General features: G+C 43.2%; 3 protein-coding genes and 1 long non-coding RNA gene across 4 annotated transcripts; 1 reads left to right on the top strand and 3 right to left on the bottom strand.

The window, feature by feature from the left end:
* Window positions 1–363: 363 nt before the first annotated feature.
* Window positions 364–7,017, bottom strand: pcsk9 (proprotein convertase subtilisin/kexin type 9). The gene is made up of 12 exons (XM_042058113.1): window positions 6,701–7,017; window positions 6,146–6,337; window positions 5,926–6,049; window positions 5,508–5,641; window positions 4,807–4,948; window positions 4,302–4,498; window positions 3,897–4,080; window positions 3,387–3,563; window positions 2,938–3,086; window positions 2,594–2,759; window positions 1,709–1,881; window positions 364–1,203 (listed from the first exon to the last, which is right to left on the bottom strand). The coding sequence occupies exons 1-12, from the start codon at window positions 6,878–6,880 to the stop codon at window positions 973–975; spliced, it is 2,049 nt and encodes a 682-aa protein (XP_041914047.1). The 5' UTR covers window positions 6,881–7,017; the 3' UTR covers window positions 364–972.
* A 95-nt stretch (window positions 7,018–7,112) lies between these two features.
* LOC121678512 lies at window positions 7,113–9,979 on the top strand. The gene is made up of 3 exons (XR_006021253.1): window positions 7,113–7,307; window positions 7,504–7,598; window positions 9,170–9,979. It is a non-coding gene; the product is annotated as an uncharacterized LOC121678512 (long non-coding RNA).
* On the bottom strand, window positions 8,373–10,716 carry bsnd (barttin CLCNK type accessory subunit beta). Its single transcript, XM_042058115.1, has 3 exons — window positions 10,540–10,716; window positions 9,760–9,842; window positions 8,373–8,851 (listed from the first exon to the last, which is right to left on the bottom strand). The coding sequence occupies exons 1-3, from the start codon at window positions 10,714–10,716 to the stop codon at window positions 8,590–8,592; spliced, it is 522 nt and encodes a 173-aa protein (XP_041914049.1). The 3' UTR covers window positions 8,373–8,589.
* A 315-nt stretch (window positions 10,717–11,031) lies between these two features.
* Window positions 11,032–16,493, bottom strand: si:dkeyp-51f12.3 (uncharacterized protein LOC107988041 homolog). Its single transcript, XM_042058118.1, has 3 exons — window positions 16,332–16,493; window positions 15,662–16,030; window positions 11,032–13,625 (listed from the first exon to the last, which is right to left on the bottom strand). The coding sequence occupies exons 2-3, from the start codon at window positions 15,910–15,912 to the stop codon at window positions 13,433–13,435; spliced, it is 444 nt and encodes a 147-aa protein (XP_041914052.1). The 5' UTR covers window positions 15,913–16,030; window positions 16,332–16,493; the 3' UTR covers window positions 11,032–13,432.
* Window positions 16,494–20,682: the final 4,189 nt, after the last annotated feature.

The raw sequence follows: 20,682 nt of genomic DNA on the forward strand, positions 1-20,682 counted from the left end.
GTTCTTCCTTTTTTTTTTTTTTTTTACTGCCCCTCTTGCGCCTGTAGTTCTTCTCCTAAGGGTTCTGGAGGGTCTCCTGGATTTTTAAAAATCGGGTGAAGGGGAGGGGGTTGAAGCCTATACGGGTTTTTATTGAATGCTTCAGTTCCTCAGCTTTGAGCATCCACCTGTATGCTGGAAGTCTGAACGTTCTGAAGTGACAATTCTGTTAATGCATGTTAAAACCGCGTTTTAATTTGTACATCAGAGTTTGATTATGGGAATATTTGATATAAAAAAAATAAAACTGGAATGCTCAACCTTTTATACAGAGTTTTTTTTTTCTCGTTTATGCCATTTTGGGCATTTAAAAATGACCAACCATTTAAGAAACCAGCTTTAATGTTTAAGAATAGTGTGTGTGTATATATACAGTTAGGAAAATACATTTTGACTTAGCACATTCCATTGTATGCATATGATTTAACTACAAAAAAACATAAAGCAGCATTCATATAATTCTAAACAGAATCATTGAGCTCATTTCTACTGCGAATTTATAGAATAGCTTACATTTGTCTGGTGGAATGTGCTCTCACTGAACCACAAGCAATAGGTAGGCCAAGATTTTAAAGCTAGGTGACCGCTTTACATACAAAAAGATAAAAAGCTTTAGCAATGGTACTCTATGTACCTTTCTATGTAAAATATGGCAGTAGCGATACATTCACTTGCTTTTTTTTTTTTTTCTTCATGTTTCAGTTGATTTCACTTGGAAAACATTGAGGTCAAAACATATCTTCTCTATATTCTGTGTGCCCTAATGGTGATAAATATTTCTGTCTCTCCATACAACCTGCAACATGGATCCAGTAGCCTACCCTCCTGGCGAAGAAACGGGGCACCACAGAGAAAGCGTGGAAAGACAGGAGTGTAGTTAATGATGTGAGCGCATGGCACGCATCTGACCAGACTGCAGACAGACAGGGATCCTCATTTGTGACCGCTCTGGTTCGTTTGCAGCCGCTCCTCCGGTTTGCTCCGGCCGTTCCGACAGCAGATGGCCAGGGCAGCGGTGGACCCTCGGCCACCGCCGCCGCCTCCTCCTGCCGAGCTGCGCACCACGCAGGTGTTGGCTCTGCTGAAGGAGCCGCGGGAGGGTGAGCCGTGGGAGAGGGCAGTGCAGCCGGTTAGCGTCCAGGAGTCTTCACACGAGACCTCCACCTGCGGCCACAACACAGCATAGGGATCAGTGAGGATGGAGTGGCGCGCAGTGCAGCACATGACACACCTGCAGCCCCAGTCTCCATCTCCATCAGGCATTCAAAGCTACGATGAATGTTGAAAGGAGACAGAACCTCACAATCCAGATATTCCCAAACCATTCAAATATACATTCGTCTTACTCAACCTATTGCTAGCCAGTGTTAATTCACTCATGTTACTTTTTTGCAGATCCTATATAGACATTTTTTTTTAAAGCGTCCTGTTTCACAATTACAAAATCTGTGCAACCTTCTGAAGATATAACCTCTGCACATGTCCTGCGCTGACACCTGTGTTGTGAGAAGGAAAGTCCCTCACTGGGCTCGGCACCCTCTGACACAGAGAGCCGGCATGCTAACAGAAAAGCTATGAACTAAGTGTCTGCATAAAGCTTTATGGTGCATCTGTCATAAAGCGTGAAAATGGTACCAGAACAATCCCCCCCCCCCCAGCTCCCACATACCTGTTCAGTGAAGTCAGTTGGATCATGCTCCCTTAGATGACACTCCAAGTCGGGGGCGTAGCAGCAAGAGGCATATGCCATCAGTCCCTCCCCTGCAGGACACGCCTTTTGGTCGCCATGGAGAGGCCGCCCAGCATCCAGCACAGTGCCTGACTCTGAATGGGCACTGCAGCCTGAGGTGGGGTCATTATTGAGGTTAGTACGGGCATCCAAAGATATTAACATATGCAGTGTCAGGATGCCATCAGGGGCCAAGCTAGAAATGGCAGAGTTTATTCAATTGTATAGTAGAGTAGTAAAAACAGCAATAGTTGAGCAGTAAAGAAGTATAGGCACCAGAGAACCAGGGCATGATTATGAACTGTCTCTTACTCTAGTGTGACCTGGGTCTGGTGTGGATTGACAGCCCTATCTCCAGGTGGAAATCTCCATTTTAACAAAGTAAAAGTCCTACCGCATATTTGTTGCAACAATTCAATAAACCAGCTCATTTTGATCAGCATCACTCTTCAGCTAATTAGTCAAATCATCTGCCATGGTAGGTACGTATAAGTGTACTCTTTTGATCCCGTGAGGGAAATTTGTTCTCTGCATTTATCCCAATCCGTGAATTAGTGAAACACACTCAGCACACAGTGAGCACACACTAATCCCGGCGCAGTGAGCTGCCTGCAACAACAGCGGCGCTCGAGGAGCAGTGAGGTGCCTTGCTCAAGGGCACTTCAGCCGCCCGTGCCTACTGGTCGGGGTTCGAACCGGCAACCCTCTGATTAAAAGTGCTAACCAGTAGGCCACAGCTGCCCTGGTGGGACGTTGTGAATCACCTCTTATCTCGGGCTATTGATTGTGTTGGTGATGAGGGTGTGTGTGCATCGCACATCTTACCTGTGAGCTGGTGCTCAGCGTTGGTGCAGGACGCTTTGGTGCCCGTCTGTTTGCTGGCACTGACCTGGCACTGCACAGGGCTCCACGTGCAGCAGCGGGCGACTGCGTACACTCCCTGCCCCCCGAAACTGTTGGTGGCGACACACTCCTTTACACCATCCCGCTCCTCAAAGAAAAAAAGAAAGTGACAAAGGAAAGTGAGAATACCACTGTTAGCTCGGCGGATGAAATATCAGACATATTGATCTCAAAAAATCTCTACAATGTTCATCCATTATTCTGTCTTCCTCTATGTTTCCCAACTGGCCTGACGTTTCATTTGTTCATCCGCTCCTGCCTCTCACCTCTATTTTGTCTCCGGCTCGAGTTCCACCCGGGGCATAACTGGAGCAGCTGAAGAGCTCCTCTCCTTGGCGGCATCTTGTTACCGCCGTGTCTAACGCCAAGGTGCCCGACATCTCTGACCACACTGTTCGGCACAGCAGATCCTCCTCTGTGGTGCATGGGCAGATACAGACAGTTAAAATCTTGCCACTAAGCCTTTTCCTTAAGATACAATGGAATATTAGGACAACACATGAAGAAAAAGAAATATTTTTGCTATGATGAGATTAAACTCAACATGTCGACATTAATCTTTACATTTTGAGTAATAAATGTTAATTTGGCCATCACACAACTACTATGTGTAATATATAACTCTTTCATCTCAAATCAAGTGAAAAGTGCACGGTTAGTTTTTAATTGTTTTGTTGTTGGTGTTGTTTTTATAATTCCTGAAATGCCGCCATACCTGTGAGGGCAGAGTTTGGACTGGGCAGTGAGGCGACCATGTTGGGTGTGGCAAGGCGTTGCTTTTCAGGGAAGCCCTCTGGGTTGATGGCCTGTTTGACTGAGTGCCTGAGCAGCAACTGCAGGACCTCAGTGGACGTGGCGTTGGGCCTTGAGTTCAGGATCACCGCTGCTATGCCTAAGAGAGTCAAGTAACATACTTGAGTGTGACGATGAACATAGAAATCCTTTTCCATGGATTAGAATTAATCTTCAATGTCCAAAATGTAAAAAAACAACCTAATAGTGAGTCCAAAGCCAAGGCTACTTCAAAGTCATCTGAGAATTGACATGGTTCAAGTACAATTCAGAAATTCATTTTCATATGATTTTAGTTTTTTATAATTACTATAATATTACTTTGCACCACATTATTGTATATTATTTGGTGCATTTGTGGACATGTCGCATAGACGTTTCTAATTCTTAGTTGACGATATTCTCGGTGGACTTCTCTGTCTGTTAGACTCACCAGCTACATGTGCCGCAGCCTGAGAGGTGCCACTCTTGGTGGTGAAGCACGTGGGGCAGTCACTGGAGGCACTCACGATGTCATCACCAGGGGCAAACAGGTCCACACAGCTGCCATAGTTGGTGCCTGTCGTGCCCGTGGTAAGAGGCTGGTCAGCATGGTTAGTGGCTCCCACTGTAATCACCTAGTATCAGGAGGTATTTTTAATGTTGGCAAAACGTTGTAACATTGATAAAACTTCATATTAGCTCTGTTCATATTGTCTGTGTAATAATAGCATAGTCTGTAGAGTCTATACTACAAACTAGTAGTCATACAAAACTTTAAAATATAACACAATTTGCACAGTGTATTTACTTTCCATTATACCTGCAGAAGAATGAGCTCACAGTAGTAGTGGGTTACCTCTGGTTCTGATGACGGAGAGTAGCGGCAGGCATCGTCCTGGTAGTTCCCGGCTGCTGCGATAAGCACGGCCCCGGACTGCACCATGTCCCTGCAGGCAGTGTTGAGGGTGCGGCTGAACCCCCCCACAAACGGGAGCAGTACCACCAGTGGGCTCAGCGGTTGGATCAGCAGGGACGCTCGGACGTACTCTAGAGCTGAGGATTGGGTGAATAGGTCAGTGCTCGCACGGAAAATGGTGGATCTGCATCACCCAGTTGGGTGCCATACATTGGTTGAAGGGAGTTCCCCCTTTCATTTGTGCTTTGCATGTCTAGATAAAGCTGTATATTTAAATGTAATATGTTGCTGTTGTAGGCTCAGTTTATATATATTATATATACAATATTTTAGGCCTGATTAGATCTAATTCCAATCTATTGCATCAAAATGGAATTGCAGTTGCACAATGCAATTTCAGGATGACATCTTCTCCACAGTACACTGTCCCTGTTGTGTCCCTTACCTGCCAGTGCTCCAGAGATGGTGCCTTTACCCTGGCAGTTAAGCACACGCACGCTGTTCACGTTCGACCCGCGGGCCACGCCCGAGTCCCGCCCACTCACCACACCTGCGATGTGAGTGCCATGACTGTCACACTGACTGGCCTATGGGAGCGTGACAGAAACGATGCAAGTTAAGGTGAGGTCATGGCCTATAAATAGGTACATTACTCTTTAACTCCACTTTTCACTGCGCCACCCACTGTAGACCCACAGAAACATAAATTCATCCAGCTGTATGCATGTCTGTCCCAGCAGGAAAGAAGTTAACCTCCATGTGAGGTTTTGGGGATTTCCTGTCTTGACTTCTCAACGTAAAAACAGTAATCAGTCATGTGTCTGAGGAGCATGAAGGCGTTTGAGATTACAACAAAGTGAGGAGGCAGCACTTTTTTCACGCAGCATTAAAGACGCTTGTGATAAACATGTGATCTCTTCTGCCCCCTGCTGATCTCATACAGATACTGCAGTATGATGTTCTTCCAAATGTAAATAGTCATCTGACTGTTTTTTTTGTTTTTCAGATAGCCACAACACAAATTGCATCTTATAAGACAACTACACAAGTGATAAGAGTTGATAAGGGATATTTATGCAAAGTCCATATAGAAACATGGACGACAACATCACAAGATGCTTTCAAGCTCTTTCTCTGATCACTGACCTGTCTGTGGAATCGAACACCATCCTCGTCTGGAACACTGTTGAAGTCAGTGACCTGCACTCGGCCGTCAACCTCACGATGGTTCAGCTGGATGCTAGTGTCTAGGAGGAACACTGACACTTGGGAACCGTCATCTGTTAAGGAACACACAGACACAAACAAACATGCGCATAAGATAACCATAGACATATACAACCTATGTGAAGATTGCCATCTCTGTACTGATTGCACCTCTGACACATATAGCATATAATGATGAATCAGTTCAGATCAGATCAGTTCAGTCATGATCAGTTCCCACAAAAAAACAGTATATGAAATATTGTTTTTATCTAATGTCTAATCTCTCTCTGTCTGTCTGTGTTTGTGTACTGTGTGTGTACTGTGTGTGTGTGTCCTGAGAAATGCATGCACTCACTGGGGGGGGTGTATTTTCCAGCCTCGTGCTTAATCTGTACTATGCGGTCCAGATTCCAAGGTACAGCCTGAGCATATACAGAAGAGTCCTCCTCTATGTACTTCACGTGTGGCAACTTTACTGCCTGTACACAGGGAGAATTACACAATCACTCTTGACCTAAGATTATTGAAACTCTTGAATGCCTTACTGCTGTGATACAATGCACTTTGCACATTACCAGATGTAGAACATCGCTGCTCATCTTCACCAAAAAGCCGTGGAAAGCTCCAGCGTACTTCTGGACCACCTCTATTAGATATCCGCGTTTAGCTGCTTTAACTTGCAGCCTGCGGATGGTGCGGTCCACATGGTTGTCGTGTGTTCCCTCTCGCAACACGACTATGTACTGACCAGGCATTCGCCATTGGTCCTGTGCGGAAAGTTTGTTTTAGTGAGATGAAAGTGCGTTATGTCAAACACCGCACCCTGAGATATTTAACCACATTTTCGTATAATAAGCTATAGGGTCAGCTGAGGTCACTGTTCTGTCGCAAGTGAACTACGCCGCATTGCAACCTTGCGTGTGTGTGTGTGTGTGTGTGTGTGGGGGGGGGGGGGATTAAGAATGGCAATACTCTGTCTTATTAATGCGTAAAACCATCCGTGACAAGAAAGTAATATCTGAATACACACTCTACATGAAGACAAAAGCCATAATGTTTTGTGAAAAAAAAAAATGTTTTACGTCATAGTATTATTATATTGCTCTGGGAATAATCATATTTTAACTTACCTTATTACACCTGTAGAAGTCTGCGGGCTGTTCTGTTCCGGACTCAGGTTGGCTATCATCCTGGCGAATTAGAGAGATAATCATCTCCTCATCTTCCGTATAGTCCTCTGTGGACAAGGTCATTGGAACAAGCATACAAAGAAGAGCACCGACTATCACAAATTCAACTAGAGCGCTCATTTTCACGGATTATTGTTGAATTTCGTTGAAATATATAAGCTACTTATACGTTTTGTTCTATGAATATCATTAAAAAAAACAAGTCATTAACAATAGCCATATATAAGAGACAGTCCAGAAACACTGTACTTTCTCAGTAATTTCATTTGGGCATTTAAGAGATTAATTTAAATTACTGAAGTCTGCCATGGGCAAACCCTCAAGGCGGGGACTTGTGACGTTTTGGGGGGTCACGCCACCGCTTTTGTATCGAATGATGTCTTCGTTTAATAAATGTCCTGAAAAGGATTCAAATTTCAGAGCTGCAATCACCAGTAACGTTCCAAGCCTGCGGCTATCAGCTTTGTCAGTATGAAAATGTGGAGGGTGACCAACAAGCTTAGACTTGTATCTTATTTGAATGCTGTGATTATCCAGCGCAGTTTTGGTATGTGTAATCAAATATATTTTCACATGTATTTACATAGTTATCAGGTCCCACTGGACAGTTTGTTTTGCAACAATTATGATGCATGTATGAACATGGGACATCTTATGTAAATAGTAATAATGCGTTTTAATCAAGATCACATGTGGTTACATTTCCATTATAGTCCCACTGTTCATTCATTGTGCGTCCGCAGGCTCCCCCAGGAGGAAGGTGTGTAGCCAACTCTGTGCGCGCATATGTGCACAAGTTTTTGTGGCATAGAAAGTCTATCATGTTGCCAGTTGTTTGGTAAGTACAGAACGAAGTTTCTCTGGAGTGTACTTGCGGTTTCACGCGCATAGATGATTGATATCTTCATCTGTTTCCACAGACTGACATGCATTGTCTCCTCGTGTAAGAAAAAATGCATTTAAATAATAATTTAAAAAAATATATGGTGCAAATCGCAATCACTTGGGGAGAAACAGTAGCCTATGTTCCACAATTTAATGTTCCACATAACGCCGTCTATATAATCGTATATAATAGTAATCTCCTACTGCCCTCTGGTGGTCTCATGTGGTCTCACTATTTCCAGTAAATCATCAGCAGATGCAATTTTAGGAATGTAAACTCTCTAGTTTAACTCTCTCTGTCTGAAACCCTCCTTCCCTCTCATTCACATAGTCTTTTTGTCCTCTGTTTATGTAGTGCATGTAGTCCACATTGTCAGAACTATGCAAAATTCCGAGCTCAGACCTTCCTCAATTTTCAGTGTTCAGTTATTCTCCACCTTGCAGAGTTTCTTATGAGTGCTCTTATGGTGATTGCAGAATCCTGCCTATTAAGAGGTGATGATTGCTAGAGGTCTCAGAGCTCTGCCTTAACACAGACACAGCTCTGTCTGTCCCCTTTTCCCCACCACCCTCTGGTTTCCATGGGGATCGGTGCCAAGGTCAAGGCTCTGTCTCTTAAAAGGTTTTCTATAATCTGAGGTCTTCTGTTTCAGATGTGAGAATAAAGTTAGAATGCACAAGCACCATTGTGAAACTGAACTCTTTTTTATTAACAAATCTATTTTATAAGAGCAAACTTGAATATTATAACCATGGGAGAAACCAGCATTTGTACCTGAAATAGAATGCAGATGCCCTGAGTCAATTCAAATTTAGATTATCCTTCATAAACCCACAGAATTCAAATGCTTCTGCATTCAAAACAAGTGTCTAGCTAGTCAATGTCCTTCTAACTGTCTATTCTAATTTTAGCTAACAGCTTATCTTCAAAGTACAGACACCGGTCAGTCACTGTCTATTTCAGAGCTGAAATGGCAAGAGTCCTCCACGATCCCATAATACATTTCAGCTTCCAACTCCAGCCCCAGTGTCTTGCTGTGAGACAGAGGACTGCGGGATGGAGGAGTCAGAGAGGCCTGGATGACGGCCATGGTTGATGCCATAGCTGTCACAGCAGAGCCACTCATGACATATGTATCTTCCTCTTCCTCCTCTTCATCATTGAGATTTGCCAGAGGAGCCTTCAGTGGTTCAGTGGTTGTCTCACTGTACAACAAACAGAATCATGTTAGAAGGGGACCAAATCCAGTTAGACTGTGTGTGGATTGAAATTTGATGGATGAAAAAATTACAGAAATCCAAAATCCAATCCATGCAATCTCCAAATGCACACGGAGCACACAATGTGCCATGGAATGCAGGGCTCTCTAAGGCAGATTTTGTATTTTTGTATTGACTGTTAAAAAACTCCTTTGCTGGACCATCAATCCTGTTGGCCATTATCACTTTAAGATGCATCCAGATGTATCTAGTCTGCTGAGTGAGTGGTTGTTGTTTCTGTCTTCTTTTCTCCCTCATTATCAGTATTAGTCAGAGCGCCTAATTATATCATGGGAGATGGAGACCAGTGCCTGCTCGGGATGGATTGGATTGGCAGGCCGGAGATGCTCATTATGGGATGTGACTGATCTCTGGGTGAATGGAAGATGAAACGTTGGCGGTCTCTTAGGTGCCAAGCCCTCTCCTTGATACTGGGAGACTTGAAGATGCAGTCTGCAGTTTCATTTTTGGTTGTGATTTTCTGCGTTTGTTCCTCTGATGATCTCCAGACTGCAGCTGGCCAGAGGGTTCACAGCAGACAGGGGATGGACTCTCTCCATACTCAACCACTATCTTGGGCCTTCACACAGATTTCCCCCCAACTGGCTCCTGTTCATCATAATGTGTTACCAGGAACTAATTTTGTGGAAAAAAATGATTCTAGGACTCAAAATTGAGAGTTTCAAGTTTCAAATTCCTGTGTGTGTGTGTGTGTGTGTGTGACTCGTTTCCTCTTCTGTGCATCACTTTGGATAAAAGCTACTAATTACAATAGTACAGTGTGATTATGCTACAAATTCCTTGAAGAGGCAGGGCATTAAAAGTGGCAATTTAATGAGATCCATTAGACATACCATGAGCTGATTATTGGAATGGTATACTGTCCCCCCCTCTCACTCGTCCAGATCTCCTCCTGGTTGGGTATAATGAAGGTTGCCTGGAAATAAACATGATATAGAATTCTACATATTTCTGAACATAATTTATATTTATGTAGTTCTCCACTTATTCACTAGCCTGACAAGCCAGACCCACATTAAAATGTAGGGTCTGGGCACTCACCGTTCGCAGTGCTCAGTCCGAGGGGCGGGATAATCAGTTGTCTTTCAAATTCCCTCTGGACGCAATAGGACAGCGGCAACGCTATGAGTCTCATGCGTTTCCCACCAGCGGAGCTAGTTGGCTAGTTCAAACGTTTGCCAACTTAATAAAAGCTTAACTCGTGTCACACTGTTCGCTAACAGCAACATCCATCTTATTTGTTTTCAAGTAGCAGGGAATTCAAGCCAATCCGTTGCAACTCTGCCATCAATCATTATGTTAAGCCCACCTAACGACTCTATGCACGATTTCATTGGCCTGATTTAGTTTCGATTTCTGGAGCTCACAAGCCAACGGAGAGTTGCTAGACTAGCCCTGGGGCGCTAGGGGCGCGTCTAGATTTCTAGGCTACTTATTCACTTGAATTTTATACATTTTTAGACTGTATTATAATTATTTTTGTCCTCATTTAATTTCGAAAGGTTCCAAAACCCCACAAAAGATTAATGCACACTCTCCAATCTCCTCGCTGCTTCTTTCTTTCTGTCTGTCATTTTCCTTTCCGTCTGTCCCCCTCTCTCTGGCCCACCTACCTTTGGGTAGCACTGGCACATACTCCAGACTGTGCCTATGGCGGCCGTCAGCACCCCCATGGCACAGAAGGTGGCAAAAACGTGGGGCTCCTCCACGCTCATCACAAACAGGCCCACAGACACCAGTAGCAGCCCCAGCACGATCAGCCCATAACGATACGGCTTGTTCTCAGCCATCGGCTAGCTGCGGAGGAACAGGGCAGCTCCAGACCAACACAGCCGAGACTGACACAGGCTCCTCACAGTCACACTCCACTTCTACTGTGATAAATGTGCCGCTATGACATTGTCAACCTGGGGTAAAGGTGAGAGTGTGGGCTGGGTGTGCCGAGTACCACCTGACCTGCCCAGGTAGAGTGGGTCGTTACAGGGGGCATGTAAAACTGGAGCCTCGGGGGCCATTTCAGGTGCAATGAGGCTTGGCAGGTCACCTTGCCTACAGCTTCTCACGTGGTTTCCTCCAGTCAAGGATGGATAAACTCACTAAAATCATTTTGTGTTTAGACCTGTGAATGTATTTGTTTGTGCACATATTTGCCATGTTATAAAAACCTTTACAGTTCAGTAAACATTGAACATACAACATTCTTGGCTCTGAGAGACATATATATATATATTCACAAATGAAACACATTTCACACTTACACTGAAGTGCCTCACAGATTAAAGGCATAGATCCCTTATTATGTATTTTCTCATGCTGACAAGTGAACAATTAACAAAGGTCATCAAAGCATCAGTATTCACTTGCATTATGGTAAGTGTGTAACCATGACATAGAAAACCTCAGCGACAGAACCAATTTAACTGATTACTGATTGCCATGTAAACAGCTGGGATACATTACAGAACCAGTAATAGCATAGACGTAACATCTTTAGGCCACATGAAATGAAGAATCATCGATAAGGAGTCAAATCCTCAAACTTTTAGATGCTAGTAATAAAGTTATTGGCAGTGAGTGCCAATTCATCAATGCAGTGGGTAGAGCCCCTGGATCTAACCTGGGGGTCAGAAGGCACCTGATGCATAGTGTACCATCCTCTATCATGACCAGGCATACATACATCCATATGCACGGCCAAAAAGATAATAACTGTAACGTCTTACTGTTCCATCCAGTATACCAGTACATCTATTCAGTTGTTAAGTTTTTAAAATAAACATTAATTCCAACCATGGCTTGACAATGAAGCACTCATTATTATTCAATAACACATGCCCAGGCCTCTTGGTATCTTGACAAGGCACTTTGAGACTGCAGATGTATTGTCCATGCTGAGTTAAGCAGAAGCAAGCAGGCAACAAGCATCATCAGAATGTGAATTGATAGGTAGAGACTGCCAACAATGAAAGCCCTGACCTTGTAAGTGCACAAGTACTCCAAAATGCATAAACAAACTCCTGCTGAGTGGGAAGTGTCCTTCCTATGAAAACATATTTCAGCAGAGAAAGTCTGGAATCCATTGACCGGATGCAAGACCTTACATACAAAAACTTATAAGTGCATTTGTCTCTTGTATTAGGATGATGTATTCTCTGACACTTAATTGGGTGAGATACAATTCCAACCAAAAAAAATTAACATTCAGAACTGTATGCGAAGCACTCCCAATGCCTGAGTATATTTCACTGAGTAACACAAGAGAGAGGTAGAGACCAGAAAATGCTAACTAGGTGGACCTAATACCTTTTTTCCTGCTCGAAGGGCCACATTAATACATTCAGTCCAGAAACTGGTTAATGAAAAGACCTGATCCATCCACTGGAACTGTAATCATCTTCCCAACTGCAAGACTACACTGGAGGAACCATTTGTCAGTCATCCTTAAGCCTGTGCAGGAGTACAGATCATGGAGGTGATCTTTGCTCTGCCTCTTATCCTTTCAGTGCAGCGGGGGAACTTGGTTGTCTGATAAAATACCTCAAAAAAGTGCCAAACTGTTCCATAGTGTCCCTTCAATTGTAAGTAAACTATCTGAACTGAATTGTTTTGATGTTGGATGTTCCCTCTTTACCCCACCCCATCTACTTCTAATGGTGCTGTTTTAGTTGGGCCTGTTAGAAAGATGTCAAAAGTATTCTAGAACATCAAACTCCACAGGTCTACTGTATGACACATGATAATAATAACCTTATATCCAAGAAAATGACAAAAAATCAAAGTGTTACTATAAGCTAATGTCATTATTGTACCCTTCCACATTTAGCTTTGAACTGGTTTGACGGGCTAACCTACTATAATTGATGTTGTCCCTGTTTATCAATCAGTGGTTGTATCGAATAAGACCTAATATGCAATATGACGCTTGTTTAACATGTTTCATGTCTTGCAATTCCAGACACTGCAGCCTACCATGTTACTGTTTGAACAATTCTTAGGCATAATCAGCTTTGCAATATCTCAGCAATTGGTATGCTTCCTGCAGTTCACACACAAGATCAGGGGAAGTGCTGCTGATGCCAGGAACTGTTCTTGCACCCCATTTTCAAAGTTCTCACTCGCAGCAGACTCTCATAACATGTCTAAAATGAATCCCTGTGAAGATGTCCCATTAAGATGTTCTCAACCACTGATTTTTTTTATCCAGTTGTATTTCAACAGTTATTTTTAGTTAAAAAAAATGACCGAGATCCGGACCTTGGTGACCTCATAGCTGGCTACGGGCCCCACGAGGCCTAGTGTGAGAAAGAAAAAAAGTAATCATCATTTGACATTCTTCACTCGAACCCTCCTCAGAAAGGGGGCAGGGGATGGGGGGGGGGGGGGGGGGGGGGGGGTTCCCAATGACACCCCTCCACCCAAAGGCACAAACTGGTCACGACGAGCCACTGGAGACAAAGCTGGTTTGTGTGCTCTCGCCATCAGGCAGGAGACAGTCAGTCCGGTCTGTCACGAGTTCTGGACGGGACTCTGGCTGCCCTTCATGACCGTCTCGTAGGACGGCGGTGGCTCCATCTCCCAGGGCGGGGGTGTCCGCGGAAGGCTCTGCTGACTAAGGTGCTGAAGCAAGGCTGGGGGGGTGCTGACGGGCCGGACCTGGTGTCCCTCCTCCTCGGCCGCTCGGCGGATCCTATCGAGCCTCCTGAGGACAGGATAGATCAGCAACGGTGTTTATTAACTCTCCAGCCTCATGCACACCATAAAAAATGTTACACATACTGTACATCTTGTTTAACATATCTAAACCACTGAAAAACTGTTACTATTGTCATAAATATTCAATTTTCTCCAAATATTCAATTATTCCCACTATTGCTAATATATTCTCAGTTATACTGATTATAAAACCACCAAATAAATGAACATGTTTATGTTTAACATAAACAAGTATGCATAATGGATTAAATTCTCAAATGCAAATTGTCAAATATAAACATGTACAGTAATAAGTGATCATTCTCAATTCTTAATACCATGAGTAGATGGTATTTCTTTCAAAAAGCAGATGAAAGTCTTTGTGTTCTAAATGGAACGAGTAAGTCTGGCTGGTTGTGTAAAATACTGACAATGCCAGTGCTTAGCTAGAGGAATTTTGTTTACTTCTCTTCACAAACAAAAAAAGGAATGACCCCAGGCTGCTGTGATCACTCCGGTATGCTCATATACAAACACAACTGCCTCGGCACACACACACACACACACACACACACACACACACACACACACACACAAATACTCTCTCTCCTGCTCTCTCTTACTGTTTCTCTCCCTTTTCTCACACACACTCATACAGACACACATACACCATGTTGCACAACAATCTGAACCAAACTAGAAGGCAGACATTGTTTTCTAGTAACATCCAAGAATGGGTAAACAAAACCTCTGCAACCTTTTGAAAATACCCTTCAAATTTGTTTAACACTATTAAATCACCCTGCATTTTTAAACATTTACATTGCAGGCGTTTCAATAAATATCAGTCACTCAAGAAACAAGCTGTTCATGCTTTTAACCAGTTGCTCTCATCACACATGAGAACGTATGGTTTACACATACATACTCGTCTGTAATCATACCGCCGTGACATTACAACAACTATTTAACTACTAACTAACATATCTGCAAAACTGTTGTTGTTCAAAGTGCCACGCAGTGCCGTGCCATGGACGAGTCTCTTCCTTCAGGATGTCTGGATCTCATTATTACCAGGCCCCTGCACTCTCATGCCAAGTTTGCTCTTCCACTCACTGAGTCCCGTGCCTGGCCCAGTACTGCGATGACAGGCCGGTGGGCCACAGGAATTAGCCTGGCCAATGGCTGCCTTTGTCTCGGCCAGCAAGGACTTTAGTTCCTTAGTTCCTCCCCGTGACAATGAGTTGAGATTGGAGGCGAGGGGGAAGTGAAAGAAGGGGAAGGGGCAGAACTCTCTAGTTTAGAAGTCTCAGACAACCACTAAGAGCTTTAAATCACCACATTTTACAGCTGAAAAAGGGATCTTTAAAGACCTATACCAGACCTTCCTCACAAATAACGCCACATAAACCTGGGGTAACATTACTTGTAACCATAAGTAACCATATGTTGGTGTACCTTCCCGTTTTAGTTTGACCTTTTGGTGTGCCCTGGACTAGAGCATTAGATGCAGAGGTTGCCCCGTTTACCCAAGAACAAAGAGATCCGGGAGCTGTCCTGAGATACACTACTGTATAAAGTACTGTGGCAGGGGCAGATCATACACAGATCCCAGTTAAAGTGGCCTTGTCATCTGAGGGAATAAACAAACAGTGCTTTCCCTTGCTTGACCTACTATTTCATCACATCATCCATTGTGCTTCTGCCAATTTCCTCATGTTAAGCAAGAGAAGTTATAGCCACGCCAAGCTATAATATAGACAAACCAGTTTATGTATTTATGGGTTTCATCAGGTCCCTTTCCACAGGTATTAATCAAGCACCATGCAGTCTGCATTCATAATCTAGGTGATTGATTGTATACACCTGTGGGGACCTGATGAAACCCATGAATAGGCCAACTGTAGAACGAACTCAACCTAGTTTTTAATCACTTTCTGAAATGTGTTTGTTGATATTTGATCAGATGGCTGCTGTTAGTGAACAGACAAATAAAAGACGACTTTATCTCTGTAATGTGTGTGTAATCAAACAGTGTGGTACCTTTGAATGGCCATGGCTTGATGGGGACTGTAGCGCGTCCCTGTGCGTGGATGGAGCAAGAAGTGTCCCGGGACAGCTACATGGTCAGACTTCATGGATTGGCAGAAGGCGTACACGAGGATGATGATGCCGAAAACACCCAAAAGGAAGCCGACTAGTTGCAGGGGCGGATGCATGGTCAAAAAGAGTGACAGCCCGATGGCTATTAACAGGGCTCCCCCGGTCATCGCCATTGCGCGTAGGGATGGCATCTTCCCCCGCGTTAGGTTACAACATCTCTCTGCTCCCTCTGCCCTGCCAGCCTGGGTCTGTTTTAGTCTTCTAGGTCTTGCTCCAACAGGATCATCTAACTGACATCCTCGGTGAGATCTGCAGGAAGGAATTAATATATCTCTGCCCAGCGTACAACATATCATACCGATCACATTTAAATACAGCTATTTAAAGGCATAAACCGAATGGATAGTTCATAGTTCTATGCGTCTTGTCTACTCACAACATCTGTACAAAAGCGTACTTGTTGCAGGAGCGCACCAGAACTGAACAATAAGAAGTCTGGGATATTTCACTGCAATCTCTACAATAGTAAGAGACATCGTGTGACTTACTAATGTTGATTTTTAAAGTAGCCTACATTGCACATTATACAAAATGATATATTCGATCTTACCCATATCTTTACATCCACACAAAGCTAATTATATTAAGATCAGCCAACGCCAGGCTACTTCATCTCGCATCATATTGCATTACTTCAGCGGTACAATGGTTGTAAGAAACATTGTAGCATTGTAGCCTGTCTTGGTACTGCATTTCAGCTGTCCTCAGTCGTTTCCCCCTTTTCTGTTTGACTTCCTCTTGCTATTATTTTCGGTAGTGGTGGTGGTGGGAGGAGTAGGACTTCAGGATAGAAATATCAAAATACGCCCTCGAAAAGCAGCGCCCACTGCTTGCGTATACACGGGAATCTAAACAGCGAGCCTCGTTGCAGCTTAGCTATCAGAAGTGCAAAGGACGAGAACCAGTCGATTAGCTCAAAGGGGATAAGCCAAGCATGTGAAGATTATGATTTTGTATGCCACCCTGTCACCCTTGTTGTCTGGTTTGTTGAAGCAAGTAGATACTTTTCGAATAAATTGTAAATGCATAGGACTAGACCATGAGGTACAGAGTTAGCCCCCCCACCCGCTTTGTTTCACACAATTTCACAGATGGGCACATAGGACCAAAGAGCAATGCAACACACTAGAGTCTTCCTACACAAGTTGCTGCATGCATACATTTGTCAGCCCTACCAATTGACACATGAAAATCAAATAGGTAAAATGAATGGATGAGTACATGTCATCTAAGTATTGCTACTGTAGCCTATCTTTTATAACTCCATAGATGTAATATGAAAAAAGTCACTCATGGAATGGACTGATTTGTCTGATTGCAGACATGTGATCTTAGCATTATGCTGCATTATTTTAAAGCAGGGTTGCTTAGTAATGTTGCCATGGCACGCACAATGTATAACTGTCACATGCATTTGTTTTATCATTGTGTATTTCAAAAGTATCACAGGCCCCTGCTGTACATGCTGTGACCCACCAGACAGGGTAACGCTAGAGCCTGGCCTGTAGAGCAAGATGATTTTTTTTTTTTATGTTTTACTTTTTTAAAATGTATAGGCTCAGTTCTTGTGAAATGTATAACAATGCTTAGTGTTCAGTCCATGATGACAAGCGGTTTCCCATCCACTGTCTCCATCAAATAGAAAAACAAATGGACAAAAGTGAATAACTTCTATTTTAAAATGTTTGGGGGGGGGTTATGCCTTTAATTTGACAGGACAGTGAAGAGAGTGACAGGAAGCAAGCAAAGCAGCAAGATGGGGCGGGCTGGACTTGAACCCTGGTCCCTGTGGGCACGTGGACCCAAATATGGCACAGGCACTGCAACCAGTTGTGCCACAGGACCCCCATAACTTAAATTTGAATGCACCTGTGCTGTGGTGTGCTCGTCACGACGACATGGACATTTCACTGTAAACATTACATATATGCATGCAGAGACATAAGGCACTTTTCATTACACATGCATGCAGAAACACATAACACTCTGAGGCACTTTCGAAGGTCAATTAGCACCAAGAAATGGCTGTATCTAAAAGATTAGCAAAGAATATTTGTCTAGCCCAGATCAACAGATCATACTTGGGCCTCATTTATAAAAAATGATCTAAGTTCATTTCTGAAATGATCATACGTGTGATTCAGAGAAAACAAACGTATGCACTAAAATCAAATCTGTGCGTAAGAACGTTTTATAAATGAGGCCCATGATCTCAATGATTTAACCCGTGGCAATCCTACCACAGGATACAGGACCGACACTGTTTCCACTCATTTAAAATACAGGGCAAAGGGGGCAAAGTGGAATTCTTTTTGCAGCCATTTTGTACTGTAGCATTACCACAAGGACACATCACACAAAACAAGGAACCTGGTAGAGAATGTGTAGGCCTATACGTGTGCAAATGGAAGCTGGGGCTTGTATTATCAGGTATGACTAAGGCTTACATCTTACATAATTACAAGTTTGTGTATGATAGACAGGAGTGGTTTGGGAATTGTTCCACAAAGGTCTCATAGAATTGTGAAGGCCCGAGTCAAGATGGCACCATCACACCTCAAAGCTGATCTCTCGCGAGCAGCCAAAGAGGGGCTCTGTCGGCCGGAACGTGTCAGAGTAGCTTCTCCTCAGGTGTGTGGAGCTCATTGAGGTTTTGATGGCCTCCTCATACGGAGGAGGGGGATCCGGGTTCCAGGGAGGGGGGCTGAAACCGGTCGACTCCATTGGTGGATAGTCAAAGTCCTCATAACCTCCCCTCCTCTGTCTGTCCACAGTCCTGAAATAAAAATGATTCGGATTATGTCAAATCATCAGCACATCATTTCATACATTACAATAATCATATTTGACAAAACATTCCCTTTCGCAAACCTTGCACAAACTTTTCTTGCAATGTCAACTCACTTGTGTTCTATCTTAAAAACACCTATAATGAGACTTGACAATGATAATGACACAGGTGCCAAATATAAATTGTTTGAAGTGTAACACCACTAGATGGCGGCAGAAATACTTTAACGTTAAAATACTGATTTTTATGAGCGGATAATGTTGCCAGTGCATCTCAGGGGAACAACTAGCACGCGCCCTCCCTCCCTCAGTGTAGGCTAGTGTGTGCGTGTGTGTGTGAGAGAGAGAGAGTTTAATTATCTTAATGGCTAAATGATGGCGTCATCTTTCTGTAAATTCACGATGAGTCTGGGCGTGGTTCCGTGGTTAGATAACTACTAATGCAAAATAATATTTAAAAAAACGAATAATGTGAGTGCTGTTTTGCTGGGTTTGTTAGTTAAGAACATGCGCTACTCTATATTTTAATGGTTAATAGTGACATGCACTGTCAACTATACAATATATCGTTGCTTACCTCTGCGAGTTGATGGATGATGACTCTGTTTCTGAGACGTGGTTCCCGTGAAGAGGGGAGAAAGAGACGTAGCTGTTGTCTTGTGTGTTCTCGTTCCTGTAAGTCACTGGGGTTCTCCTTGTTTTCATTGCCCAGAAGAGACCCAGTATGAGCATCAGGGTACCCATGACCAAACTGCACAAGCTGAACGCATGTATCCTAGTGTAACTAGATGGTCTGAAAGCCATGGATCCACCGGCGACGATGAGTATCAGTCCTATGGCTATTCCTCCATGGTGAAGAGAAGGCATTGTGCCGTGAAGCTCTCTTTTGTATTTATTTTACTCAGAGCTGGGAGTGAGCAGGATATGGAGTCGGATATTCCTCACTTCCCATGTAATTCAATTAATCACCTGCGCTGCGATTTTAAACCAGTGGATCTTCCCACGAAAACATTAGCTTCTGAGTACTTTAGTTTCTTGACAGTTGCATAAGTAATCCGTGACTCCCCTGGATGGACATAATGGTGTTTAACACCTGTGTGTGAAGGCAAATTGTGGGTAATGGACCTATTCATCATCAGTGTCACTGATGATAGATTAGATATCTCATTGCATCTCCAGAATGCCCCTCCCATAGCTCTGATAACTGCATTTATTCATAGAGTAGGCTAATAACGTGATATTTAAGGTCAACAAGTGCAATATAGTTGGGGTAATTATTAGTCTGATTTCAGAATTTTGGTAAATCTAAATCTTATTTTTTTCTCTCCCGAAAAAAATAGATGTTTTTTAGAGTAAGTTCACGCTTATAACCTCAATTCCAAAAAAGTTGGGACGCTGTGTAAAATGTGAATGAAAACAGAAAACTATGATTTACAAATCATGTTTGTCCTGGGACGCTGTGTAAAATGTGAATGAAAACAGAATACTATGATTTACAAATCATGTTAGTCCTATATTTCATTGAGAAACACAACATCAGTTTCAACAAAAACCGAGAATTGTTTTTTTTTTTTGTTGTTGAAAATATTCATTTGAATTTTAATGTCAGCAACACCTCTGACAAATGTTGGGACAGGGGCATGTTTGCCACTGTGTTGCTCCACCTCTTAATTTAACAACATTCTGTAAATGTTGGGAACTGAGGAGACCAGCTGCTAGTTTTGAGAATTAGATGTTGTACCATTTATAGATATAGGATTTAAATTACTCAATAGTCCATCTTAACTATGTTTTTCATTCCATGTACCCAGTGTGACAGGATGGATTGTCACAGGCAATTTTATTTACTTTTATAATGTGTGCAGAATGAAGTTTGGCATTGTTTTCCTGAAATATTCAAGGTCTTCCCTGAAAGTGTTGTGATCTCGCAGCTTGGTGACGTGAAACCTTGCACAGTGTGCCCAAAAAAACCTTGCACATGTGCAGTGTGCCCTAAAAGGATTGATGTTGCTCAAAGCCTGTGTACATCATTCAGAATTGATCGTGCCTTGCCAAATGTGCAAGATGCCCATGCCCTAGGCACTAATGATCCTCCATACCATCATAGATGT

Source organism: Alosa sapidissima, chromosome 12 (assembly GCF_018492685.1).
Source record: "Alosa sapidissima isolate fAloSap1 chromosome 12, fAloSap1.pri, whole genome shotgun sequence".
In the NCBI taxonomy this organism is placed as follows: domain Eukaryota; kingdom Metazoa; phylum Chordata; class Actinopteri; order Clupeiformes; family Clupeidae; genus Alosa; species Alosa sapidissima.

What these genes read in the sequence shown, in the direction of transcription:
- pcsk9 (XM_042058113.1), bottom strand. Translation starts at nt 6,880, where the DNA reads ATGAGCGCTCTAGTTGAATTTGTGATAGTCGGTGCTCTTCTTTGTATG. An exon ending in GCAGCGATGTTCTACATCTG is followed by an intron (nt 6,050 to 6,145) that starts GTAATGTGCAAA and finishes CCCTGTGTACAG; the next exon opens with GCAGTAAAGTTGCCACACGT. An exon ending in GAGCCGGAGACAAAATAGAG is followed by an intron (nt 2,760 to 2,937) that starts GTGAGAGGCAGG and finishes TTTTTCTTTGAG; the next exon opens with GAGCGGGATGGTGTAAAGGA.
- bsnd (XM_042058115.1), bottom strand. Translation starts at nt 10,716, where the DNA reads ATGGCTGAGAACAAGCCGTATCGTTATGGGCTGATCGTGCTGGGGCTG. An exon ending in TGTGCCAGTGCTACCCAAAG is followed by an intron (nt 9,843 to 10,539) that starts GTAGGTGGGCCA and finishes GTTTATTTCCAG; the next exon opens with GCAACCTTCATTATACCCAA. An exon ending in ATTCCAATAATCAGCTCATG is followed by an intron (nt 8,852 to 9,759) that starts GTATGTCTAATG and finishes TTTGTTGTACAG; the next exon opens with TGAGACAACCACTGAACCAC.
- si:dkeyp-51f12.3 (XM_042058118.1), bottom strand. Translation starts at nt 15,912, where the DNA reads ATGCCATCCCTACGCGCAATGGCGATGACCGGGGGAGCCCTGTTAATA. An exon ending in CAAGCCATGGCCATTCAAAG is followed by an intron (nt 13,626 to 15,661) that starts GTACCACACTGT and finishes TCCTGTCCTCAG; the next exon opens with GAGGCTCGATAGGATCCGCC.